At 40.3% G+C, this 13,496-nt stretch overlaps 1 protein-coding gene across 3 annotated transcripts in view; it reads right to left on the bottom strand.

The window, feature by feature from the left end:
- Window positions 1-7,249, bottom strand: part of LOC110531894 (coiled-coil domain-containing protein 146) — a 92,527-nt gene extending 85,278 nt beyond the window's left edge. For 2 of the 3 annotated variants that reach the window (XM_090201135.1, XM_090201137.1), the window contains exons 1-2: window positions 6,878-7,072; window positions 5,325-5,564 (exon numbers count right to left, since the gene is read on the bottom strand). In XM_090201135.1, coding sequence (XP_090057261.1) covers window positions 5,325-5,486 — 162 coding nt within the window. In that variant the 5' untranslated portion in view covers window positions 5,487-5,564; window positions 6,878-7,072. Of the gene's footprint in view, window positions 1-5,324; window positions 5,565-6,877 lie in introns of all 3 variants that reach the window. The other variant, XM_090201136.1, reaches the window with a different exon arrangement.
- Window positions 7,250-13,496: the final 6,247 nt, after the last annotated feature.

Below are 13,496 nucleotides of genomic sequence, written 5' to 3'. Positions count from 1 at the left end.
CAACCATCAGCAGGCAAATAGCCCTGACCCAGCCTATATCTGCCAACCATCAACAGGCAAATAGCCCTGACCCAGCCTATATCTGTCAACCATCAACAGGCAAATAGACCTGACCCAGCCTATATCTGTCAACCATCAGCAGGCAAATAGACCTGACCCAGCCTATATCTGTCAACCATCAACAGGCAAATAGCCCTGACCCAGCCTATATCTGTCAACCATCAGCAGGCAAATAGCCCTGAACCAGCCTATATCTGTCAACTATCAGCAGGCAAATAGCCCTGACCCAGCCTATATCTGTCAACCATCAGCAGGCAAATAGCCATGAACCAGCCTATATCTGCCAACCATCAGCAGACAAATAGCCCTGACCCAGCCTATATTTGCCAACCATCAGCAGGCAAATAGCCCTGGCCCAGCCTATATCTGCCAACCATCAGCAGGCAAAAAGACCTGACCCAGCCTATATCTGCCAACCATCAACAGGCAAATAGACCTGACCCAGCCTATATCTGTCAACCATCAGCAGGCAAATAGACCTGAACCAGCCTATATCTGTCAACCATCAGCAGGCAAATAGACCTGACCCAGCCTATATCTGCCAACCATCAGCAGGCAAATAGACCTGACCCAGCCTATATCTGTCAACCATCAGCAGGCAAATAGCCCTGACCCAGCCTATATCTGCCAACCATCAGCAGGCAAATAGACCTGACACAGCCTATATCGGCCAACCATCAGCAGGCAAATAGACCTGACCCAGCCTATATCTAATAACCATCAGCAGGCAAATAGACCTGACCCAGCCTATATCTGTCAACCATCAGCAGGCAAATATACCTGACCCAGCCTATATCTGTCAACCATCAGCAGACAAATAGACCTGACCCAGCCTATATCTGTCAACTATCAGCAGGCAAATAGCCCCGACCCAGCCTATATCTGCCAACCATCAACAGGCAAATAGCCCTGACCCAGCCTATATCTGTCAACCATCAGCAGGCAAATAGCCCTGACCCAGCCTATATCTGCCAACCATCAGCAGGCAAATAGCCCTGACCCAGCCTATATCTGTCAACCATCAGCATGCAAATAGACCTGACCTAGCCTATATCTGTCAACCATCAACAGGCAAATAGCTCTGACCTAGCCTATATCTGTCAACCATCAGCAGGCAAATAGCCCTGACCCAGCCTATATCTGTCAACCATCAGCAGGCAAATAGCCCTGACCCAGCCTATATCTGCCAACCATCAGCAGACAAATAGACCTGACCCAGCCTATATCTGCCAACCATCAGCAGGCAAATAGCCCTGACCCAGCCTATATCTGTCAACCATCAGCAGACAAATAGACCTGACCCAGCCTATATCTGCCAACCATCAGCAGGCAAATAGACCTGACCCAGCCTATATCTGTCAACCATCAGCAGGCAAATAGCCCTGACCTAGCATTTATATGTCAACCATCAGCAGGCAAATAGACCTGACCCAGCCTATATCTGCTAACCATCAGCAGGCAAATAGACCTGACCCAGCCTATATCTGTCAACCATCAGCAGGCAAATAGCCCTGACCCAGCCTATATCTGCCAACCATCAGCAGGCAAATAGCCCTGACCCAGCCTATATCTGCCAACCATCAGCAGGCAAATAGCCCTGACCCAGCCTATATCTGCCAACCATCAGCAGGCAAATAGCCCTGACCCAGCCTATATCTGTCAACCATCAGCAGGCAAATAGCCCTGACCCAGCCTATATCTGTCAACCATCAGCAGGCAAATAGACCTGACCCAGCCTATATCTGTCAACCATCAACAGGCAAATAGCCCTGACCCAGCCTATATCTGTCAACCAGCAGCAGGCAAATAGCCCTGAACCAGCCTATATCTGCCAACCATCAGCAGGCAAATAGCCCTGACCTAACCTATATCTGCCAACCATCAGCAGGCAAATAGCCCTGACCCAGCCTATATCTGTCAACCATCAGCAGGCAAATAGACCTGACCTCGCCTATATCTGTCAACCATCAACAGGCAAATAGCCCTGACCCAGCCTATATCTGCCAACCATCAGCAGGCAAATAGACCTGACCCAGCCTATATCTGCCAACCATCAGCAGGCAAATAGCCCTGACCCAGCCTGTATCAGTCAACCATCAGCAGGCAAATAGCCCTGACCCAGCCTATATTTGCCAACCATCAGCAGGCAAATAGCCCTGGCCCAGCCTATATCTGCCAACCATCAGCAGGCAAATAGACCTGACCCAACCTATATCTGCCAACCATCAGCAGGGAAATAGACCTGACCTAGCCTATATGTTTTATTAATTTTCCCTTCATAAGGGTTCAGGATTGGCTGATGTTTTATTAATTTTCCCTTCATAAGGGTTCAGGATTGGCTGATGTTTTATTAATTTTCCCTTCATAAGGGTTCAGGATTGGCTGATGTTTTATTAATTTTCCCTTCATAAGGGTTCAGGATTGGCTGATGTTTTATTCATTTTCCCTTCATAAGGGTTCAGGATTGGCTGATGTTTTATTCATTTTCCCTTCATAAGGGTTCAGGATTGGCTGATGTTTTATTCATTTTCCCTTCATAAGGGTTCAGGATTGGCTGATGTTTTATTCATTTTCCCTTCATAAGGGTTCAGGATTGGCTGATGTTTTATTAATTTTCCCTTCATAAGGGTTCAGGATTGGCTGATGTTTTTTTAGTATTTACTATTTATTAGGATCCCCAATTACTTGTTGCCGAGGCAACGGCTACTCTTCCTGGGGTCCCAACAGGAAACAGCACAACAAATAAAAGCCATAATATACATAAATAGCACTACATTTACATTACAATTTAGCCATTCAGCAGACGCTCCCATCCAGAGAAACCCACAGCTAGTGCATTTACCTGGAGATAGACAGGCGAGACAAACACAAACTGTATCACAGTGGTATCCCAACCACCTATCACATACATAATACAATACATAATACAATACACAATACAATACATAATACAATATATAATACAATACATAATACAATACATAATACAATACGTAATACAATATATAATACAATACATAATACAATACAATACATAATACAATATATAATACAATACATAATACAATACATAATACAATATATAATACAATACATAATACAATATATAATACGATACATAATACAATATATAATACAATACATAATACAATACATAATACAATACGTAATACAATATATAATACAATACATAATACAATACAATACATAATACAATATATAATACAATACATAATACAATACATAATACAATACGTAATACAATATATAATACAATACACAATACAATACAATACATAATACAATATATAATACGATACATAATACAATACATAATACAATATATAATACAATACATAATACAATACATAATACAATACAATGCATAATACAATATATAATACAATATATAATACAATACAGTATATAATACATTAGATAATACAATACATAATACAATATATAATACAATACAATACAATATATAATACAATGCATAATACAATACATAATACAATATATAATACAATACATAATACAATACATAAAACAATACAAAATACAATATATAATACAATAAATAATACAATACATAATACAATACATAATACAATACGTAATACAATATATAATACAATACATAATACAATACATAAAACAATACAAAATACAATATATAATACAATATATAATACAATACATAATACAATACAATGCATAATACAATATATAATACAATATATAATACAATACAGTATATAATACAATACATAATACAATACAATACATAATACAATATATAATATAATACAATACATATTACAATATATAATATAATACAATACATATTACAATATATAATATAATACAATACATATTACAATACATAATACAATACATATTACAATACACAATACATATTACAATATATAATATAATACAATACATAATACAATACATATTACAATACATAATACAATACATATTACAATACAATACACAATACAATACACAATACAATACATATTACAATGCATATTGCAATACATATTACAATACATATTACAATACACAATACAATACATATTACAATGCATATTACAATACACAATACAAATTACAATACACAATACAATACATATTACAATACACAATACAATACATATTACAATACATATTACAATACATATTACAATACACAATACAATACATATTACAATACATATTACAATACATATTACAATACACAATACAATACATAATACAATACATAATACAATACAATACACAATACAATACATATTACAATACACAATACAATACATATTACAATACATATTACAATACATATTACAATACACAATACAATACATATTACAATACACAATACAATACATATTACAATACACAATACACAATACAATACATAATACAGTACATAATACAATACACAATACAATACATATTACAATGCATATTACAATACATATTACAATACATATTACAATACACAATACAATACATAATACAGTACATATTACAATACATATTACAATACACAATACAATACATATTACAATACATATTACAATGCATATTACAATACACAATACAATACATATTACAATACACAATACAATACATATTACAATACACAATACAATACATATTACAATACACAATACAATACATAATACAATACAATACACAATACACAATACAATACAATACACAATACATAATACAATACATATTACAATACACAATACATAATACAATACATATTACAATACACAATACATATTACAATACATAATACAATACAATACACAATACATAATACAATACATATTACAATACATATTACAATACACAATACAATACATATTACAATACATATTACAATACACAATACAATACATATTACAATACATATTACAATACACAATACAATACATATTACAATACATATTACAATGCATATTACAATACACAATGCATCAAAATATCAGTGTTTCTTCACAGTCCGTGTCATGCCGTAAAGTGTTATCTGTGGTGGCAGAGAGTTCCATGTAGTCATGGCTCTATTTAATATTGTGTTTCCCAGCCTCTGTTCTGGACCTGGGAACTGTGAAGAGACCTCGGGTTTCAACTGGTCATGGTGACAGAGTTCTAGCAACTATGGTGTATGAATAACTAGGTCAGCCCAGTAGGGGTCAGCTCGGCTCGGTTTGTCTCAGTAGCGTGAAAAGAGTATGTGTTACCTGGTCTAAGCACTGGAAGGCTGGGCTGGCAGAGACGTGAGTGGGGCCCAGGGCCAGGCTCTCCTCCTGTAGGGCAGCATCAGGAGCCAGGGCTGATAAAGGAGTAGTCTCCTCCTCACCTCCTCCACTGGGTGGGTTGGTCTGCTCCCCAGCTTGGCTCATGGTGGCCCTGTCACACACACGCAGACAGACAGACACGCACGCAGACAGACACGAAGATAGAGACAGCAGACAGACACGCTGACAGACACATACGACAGACGGAGACCACAGACAGACAGACAGACAGACAGACAGACAGACAGACAGACAGACAGACAGAGACAGCAGACAGCCAGAGACAGCCGACCGACAGCGACAGCAGACAAACAGAGACAGCAGACAGACAGCCAGAGACAGCAGACAGACAGCCAGAGACAGCAAGCAGCAGACAAGAGACAGCAGACAGACAGAGACAGCAGACAGCAGACAAGAGACAGCAGACAGACACCCAGAGACAGCAGACAGACGGAGACAGCAGACAGACAGAGACAGCAGACAGACGGAGACAGCAGGGAGAAGATAGCAGACAGACAGAGACAGCAGACAGACAGCAGACAGACAGGATTAGTAAGCATTTTCATGATCTTCTAAAGAAGAAGAGCACTAGACAATTTCGTAACTACTAGATTATTTTACATTTATTGGCTTTGCAAAGTATTTGCAGAAATATACAAAATCTTAGCCTTGTGTATTCTATCCACTCTACATTACACTGATGAAAGACAGACTGCTGCAACCCTCATAGCCTCCAGCTCCAGTCTTTGACCTAGAATGTGTCCCAAATGGCACCCTATTCCCTATAGTGTAGTACATTTGATGAGGCCCCATATGGGACGCATTGGTCCTGGTCAAACGTAGTCCACTATAGGGAATAGGGTGCCATTTGGGACACAGCTCAGTGTTCTGGAACCTACAGAAAATACTAAACCCAGCTGCTTTGCTGGACCCCTCTAAACCATGGCTGCTGGCCCAGTGGGCCTCTTACAGTAAGTATAGTCACTATCCTCTCCAGACTTACTTCCCACTGAGCACAGGCGTCAGCTCAATGTCTAGTTTTGATTAACATTTGGTTGAGTGTCAACTAACGTGAATCAACACATTTTTGCCGAATTGTTAGGCCTAATAAGTATACAATAAATACTGGTAGAAAGGCTATTGAACCCGTTTCAACTGGAGACTAGGCCTGTGTTCAGGGCTCCAAATGAACCTTTTCCAATCCTAACTCCCTTTTCTAGACGCGCACCACTGTGTGTTCATTTGCAAGGTGCAATGTCAATGATCATTGTTCTATCTGTGATATACCGTTACCGGCTGGAGGGCATTGGATTTAGATGATACGAATGAATCATTTGAGCCCAACAGGACCGAAAAATTCGCTTCCTACTCAAAACTGCTAAAGTTAACTACTAGTTACAACTATTTGACCAGCCTCGTGTAAACTAACTGGGGAAATAAGAAATAGCTATAGGTAGCTAACGTTAACTGTTACACTTACACTCTGTTATTCTTACCTGTAACAGTCCCTTTATTCACCTGTGACTCCAAGTTTGTCAAAATAATGATCCAGCATTATGCCATAAAAGTTAGCTCTGGGAGGTAGAGCTATTTGTAAATGTTGTTGTCAGCTAGCTAGCTAAACAACAAAATGCTTCAGTAAATCTCAGCCTCTCTGTTTTGTTGAATACCTTGAAAACGTTGCCATAACAACGACATCCCAACATCCTTTTCAGCAAGACTGAAAAAACATTTTTTAAACTTTTAAAAACAGCAAAGAGGCAATAAGACACGTTAAATACGAGCTATATTTGAATTATTGAATTAAAACAGTGCACGCACTGTGTTTTTTTGTCGATTAGAAAAAAGTATTGATCCTATTGACTCGCATGCTTGCAGGCGCAAACAGACAGCTAAATTCCAGCAGAGGGCGCCAAGTATTCATTATCATGAGTACAGAGAATGTTCTCTACAAGCTGAGCTGTGGTAACCTTTGTGTCCTGCAGTCCGCAGAGCAGGGCAAATAAATCGTGTAGTGAGAGCATCATCAAGGTCTGCTCGTCATTTGAACCAAGCCAACCAACCCCTGTCCTGGAGGCATCCTCTGTAGGAGGCATATACATACACAGGAAATAACTCTAAGGATTGTTATGGATTGCACCAAGAACTGTTGAGTTTGGAGAGTTTAGGTCCAGACAATGGGTTTTTGTGAGATATATATATATATATATATATATATATATATATATATATATATATATATATATATATATATATATATATAAAGATGTTTATTTACTCTGAAGCAATTTAATTTGAACACTCTGGAGTTGAGGCCAGGGCCTGTATTCAGAGAGCGTCTCAGAGTAGGACTCCTGATCTAGGATCAGATCCCCCTGTCTATATAATCATATTCATTATGATCTAAAAGGCAACATTTATCCTAGGTCAGTACTCCTACACCGTGACTCTTTATGAGGACAGGCCCAGAACAGCTGAAGAGTTCCCTTCTCTCCATTGTCACATGGTGACATCATCCTCTCAGTTCAGGAGAAACTGGAAAAACATTTAAGATCATTGTTCTTCCCCCTGGATCCAAATATAGTCTTGATTCCTCTCCTTGTTTTATATGTCATCTATGCAAATTCATCTGGGTCCATTCACTGTTCTTCAATCTTAAATCACATAGAAAAGATTCATAACAGCCTTCTGGTTCAACACATCAAAATGTTTGTGAAACACTCCAGATGGTGCTTGTGGTGTGTGTGTGGTGTGTTGTGTGTTGTGTGTGTGTGTGTTGTGTGTGTGTGTGTTGTGTGTGTGTGTGTTGTGTGTGTGTGTGTGTGTGTGTGTGTGGTGTGTTGTGTGTTGTGTGTTGTGTGATGTGTGTGTGTGTGTGGTGGGTGTGTGTGTGTGTGTGTGTGTGTGTGTGTGTGTGTGTGTGTGTGTGTGTGTGTGTGTGTGTGTGTTAAAGGGGTAGTAGGATTTGGTAGGTCCCGTGAAGCAGGATTCTCATTTTGGGAGAGACTTTTATAGTGGCCCTGTACTGAACATAAATGTTCATAGATAGACTTGATCCTCTGTCCTGTGACTACTGTAGTAGGATCTTTGAGACAGTATCAGATGGTTGACCTTTGGCTCAGATGTTGAGGTTTTTCACGGTCCATTTATAGTTCATAAGAACGTTGTATCTCATGAATCACTGATCTGGTCGTTTGTGGTCCAGTAGAGGGTTCGCTCCCAGCATTGACCTTAACTTCCATCACATTTCTGGACTGATTTCTGGAACCTGCCCAGGTTTTTGTTTTCTATAACAATATGCCCTTCAAGAGAATTATCATTTTGGCAAGTAAAACAAGTTCATGCACTTCTCAGAAATTATTTTTAGATTTGTGTTTAACTCAGAATTTCAAATGCATGAGGGCATGCAGCTAAATTAGGACAGAGGATTTAGCTATCTGTTCACAATTAACCAGGTTTGTTTTCCTTATCAATTCACATTCCATCATGGTAAACTGTCAACAATAGTACTTCATTGAGTTATGTTTGTTACTAACTCCTAATAATGTAGCAGCACAGGAAAACAACGTTCTGTGCTGTAATCAGTAAACACAACAGGTAAACAATAGCCATTAAAGATGAGGGAATGTGCACCATTCCATACAGACATATTTAGCTTAATCTTCTGAGTAGGTTTTCAGTCTAACTTTGGTTTTAGTGTCCTCCTTAGTAGTCAGTGAAGTCATACACACTTGTTCCTTCTGAGTGCAATAGTAAAGTGTGTTTTCTTCTCATGACTTCCAGAGAGCACTCTGTTTCTAGTAGGTCTAATATTTGTTCTTAGAATAGTGCCGAACAGGGCTTGTTCTTAGAATAGTGCTGAACAGGGCTTGTTCTTAGAATAGTGTTGAACAGGGCTTGTTCTTAGAATAGTGCTGAACAGGGCTTGTTCTTAGAATAGTGCTGAACAGGGCTTGTTCTTAGAATAGTGCTGAACAGGGCTTGTTCTTAGAATAGTGCTGAACAGGGCTTGTTCTTAGAATAGTACTGAACAGGGCTTGTTCTTAGAATAGTGCTGAACAGGGCTTGTTCACAGAATAGTGCTGAACAGGGCTTGTTCTTAGAATAGTGCTGAACAGGGCTTGTTCTTAGAATAGTGTTGAACAGTGCTTGTTCTTAGAATAGTGCTGAACAGTGCTTGTTCTTAGAATAGTGCTGAACAGGGCTTGTTCACAGAATAGTGCTGAACAGGGCTTGAAGTGGATTGAAGTACATCATATTTGTGTACCAGGTTTTATATTTTTGAGCCGGTATTCTCTAAAAAGGTGCCGACACTCAAACAGTAGAAAATGTGAGATTCTCTGTACAAGTGAGTGCTGGTCCACTTTGAACACAAAGTGGACCAGCGGCAGCTAGCCTAGCAGTTAAGAGCGTTGGGCCAGTAACTGAACGGTTGCTGGTTTGAATCCCTGAGCTGTTCTGCCCTTGAGCAGTTACATTTTTGTAAATGCTGTTATACAGAGCAATTTACATTAGTTAGTACATACATTTTGATACCGGTCCCCCATGGGAATCAAACCAACAACCCTGGCATTGCAAGCACTATGCTTTCCCAACTGAGCTACATGGACCACAGTTACCCCCCAACAACTGGGTGCTGATTAAGGCAGCCCCTCGCACCTCTAATTCAGAGGGTTTGGGTTGAACGCGAAAGGCATTTTGGTTGAATGCATTCAGTTGTGCAACTGACTAGGTATTCCCTTTCCCTAACCAGATGCAGAACAACTCATGAATGACGATTGTTTGTGAAAATGTGTTCTCATTGCTGTACAGATGTAGGACCTTCATTTGAGCCAGTTCACCATAGCAGTAAAATAACCCTGCAGCAACAGGAAATGTGGAATATAATTTATGATTTTGTTTTGTAGGGGTTGATCCATTTTTCATTAGGACAGTTTGTTAAACTGGAAATTACAAACAGAGGCCTTTTTAAACCTTGGATACACTACAAGTGTCCATTTCCTGCCGTGCATCAACATGATGATGAAATTAAGATACTGCATCTGTATCTTGGAGAGAAAACAACCAAAAATCTTATTTTAAGTGATCTGTTTGCAGCCGTGCAAAACCATACGCTGGTCGAGTGACAATCTCTTACAGCTGTTCTATGGCTATGTGAAGCCTGTTTCATTTCTATGATCACCTTGGGTGGTGTGTTTCAGAAAGCTTATCATCCCATGAATCACTGTTGCTGAATTAAATAATCAGAGGGAAAAGTTACTGTATCCTGTACACTACTTTTCTTTTGTACCTGTGTATTGTAGTCATAACAAAAGCAGAAACAAATTGGGGGTCATTTTATGATCCTTCTGCAGGCTCTTTCAAGTTAGGCAGTGTTCTGTTTTCAATATCCCAATTCATCCAAGTTGGGTTTTCTTCCAGACACGTATTCCGCACAGTGAGGAGTATAGTTCCACAGTCCAACTGATGGAAGGTTCCGTTCCAACTGATGAAATCTGCAGATACCCAATACAATCTATTAAAGCCCTTCGAGAGGTTTTTATGAAACTCTTTTATATAATAGTTACTCTATAACACATTGTCTTGCTTTGCATCAACAGGAACAGGGATTCTTTGTGCTTCGCACCGACAGAAATAAACATCTCTCCGGGAAGAAGGGTGAGGGTGTACGTTTCATGATTAATGACTCATGGTGTAATTGTAACAACATGCAGGAATTCTAGTCCTTTCGGTCATCTGACCTAGAATTCCATGCGATCGAATGCCGACCGTATTATCTCCCAATAGAATTCTCGTCGGTTATTGTCACAGCTGTGTAAATACCCCCCTCAAGCCGATACCAAGACGGCCTTCAAGGAACTTCACTGGACTTTATGTAAACTGGAAACCATATATCCTGAGGCTGCATTCATTGTAGCTGGGGATTTTAACATAGCTAATTTGAGAACAAGGCTACCTAAACTCTATCAGCATATTGACTGTAGTACTTGCGCCGGCAAAACTCTGGATCACTGCTACTCTAACTTCCGTGATGCATACAAGGCCCTCCCCTGCCCTCCCTTTGGCAAATCTGACCACAACTCAATTTTTCTTCTCCCTTCCTATAGGAATAAACTCAAACAGGATGTACTCGTAACAAGGACTATTCAACGCTGGTCTGACCGGTCGGAATCCACACTTCAAGATTGTTTTGATTACGTGGACTGGAACATGTTCCGGGTGCCTCAGAGAATAATATTGATTTATACGCTGATTCAGTGAGTGAGTTTATAAGGAAGTGCATAGGACATGTTGTGCCCACTGTGACTACTAAAACCTACCCTAACCAGAAACCGTGGATAGATGGCGGCATTCGCTCCAAACTGAAAGCACGAACCACAGCATTTAATCATGGAAAGTTGACTGGGAATATAGCCGAATACAAACAGTGTAGTTATTCACTTCATTTGCGTATCGACCCAATAGGTCCACAGACGATGCAATCGCCATCACACTGCACACTGCCCTATCCCACCTGGACAAGAGGAATACCTATGTAAGAATACTGTTCATTGACTACAGCTCAGCATTCAACACCATAGTACCCTCTAAGGTCATCATTAAGCTTGAGGCCCTGGGTCTGAACCCTGCCCTGTGCAACCGGGTCCTGGACTTCCTGACGGGTCGCCCCCAGCTGGGGAAAGTAGGAAACAGCATCTCCACTTCGCTGATCCTCAACACTAGGGCCCCACAAGGGTGCGTGCTCAGCCCACTCCTATACTCCCTGTTCACCCATGACTGCGTGGCCATGCACGCCTCCAACTCAATCATCAAGTCTGTAGACGACATAACAGTAGTAGGTTTGATAACCAACAATGAAGACGACCTATAGGGAGGAGGTGAGGCCCCTCGGAGTGTGGTGTCAGGAAAACAACCTCTCACTCAAGGTCAACAAAACAAAGGAGATGATTGTGGACTTCGGGAAACAGCAGAGGGAGAACCCCCCTATCCACATCGACGAGACAGCAGTGGAGAAGGTATAAAGTTTTAAGTTCCTCGGCGTACACATCATGGACAAACTGAAATGGTCCACCCACACAGACAGTGTGGTGAAGAAGGTGCAACAGCGCCTCTTCAACCTCAGGAGGCTGAAGAAATGTAAAACCCTCACAAACTTTTACAGATGCACAATTGAGAGCATCCTGTCGGGCTGTATCACCGCCTGGTACGGCAACTGCACCGCCCATAGCCACAGGGCTCTCCAGAGGGTGGTGCGGTCTCACCGGGGGCAAACTCCCTGCCCTCCAGGACACCAACAGCACCCGATGTCACAGGAAAGCCAAAAAGATCACAACAACCACCCGAGTCACTGCCTGTTCACCCCACTACCATCCAGAAGGCGAGGTCAGTACAGGTGCATTAAACCTGAGACCGAGAGACTGGAAAACAGCTTCTATCTCAAGGCCATCAGACTGTTAAACAGCCACCACTAACACAGTGAGGCTGCTGCCTACATACAGACTTGAAATCATTGGCCACTTTAATAAATGGATCACTAGTCACTTTAATAATGTTTACATATCTTGCATTTCTCGTCTCATATGTATATACTGTATTTTATACCATCTATTGCATCTTGCCTCTGCCACTCGGTCATTGCTCATCCATATATTTATATGTATATATTCTTATTCCATTCCTTTACTTAGATTTGGGTGTATTAGGTAGTTGTTGTGGAATTGTTAGATTACCTGTAGATATTACTGCACTGTCAGAACTAGAAGCATAAGCATTTCGCTACACTCGCAATAACATCTGCTTAACCATGTGTATGTGACCAAGAAAATGTTCAAATGTTTTTAAATAGACATTCGCAGGCAGTGATCTTCAGACTCTCTCCTCAGATAGCAGAACATCAGATAATTGGACAGCTTGACTGAAGAAGATAGTTTCCCCCCTCTTTTTCTGACATGCCAAACAACACGTTTCCTAAATGTGAGAAAGCTCTGAGAGTAACAGCTGTGCATACTATCGTTGGACGTATCCTGGCTCACTGAGATGCTCACAATACTGCTTAGAACATCAGAGTCATGTCTGACTCCTGTGATGTCACAGGGCTCCGCTGGCTAACATGGG

This window comes from Oncorhynchus mykiss, chromosome 15 (genome assembly GCF_057628025.1).
Source record: "Oncorhynchus mykiss isolate SJ-2025 chromosome 15, ASM5762802v1, whole genome shotgun sequence".
In the NCBI taxonomy this organism is placed as follows: domain Eukaryota; kingdom Metazoa; phylum Chordata; class Actinopteri; order Salmoniformes; family Salmonidae; genus Oncorhynchus; species Oncorhynchus mykiss.
The sequence above is the reverse complement of the archived record's forward strand: the minus strand, read 5'-3'. Positions and strand labels throughout refer to the sequence as shown.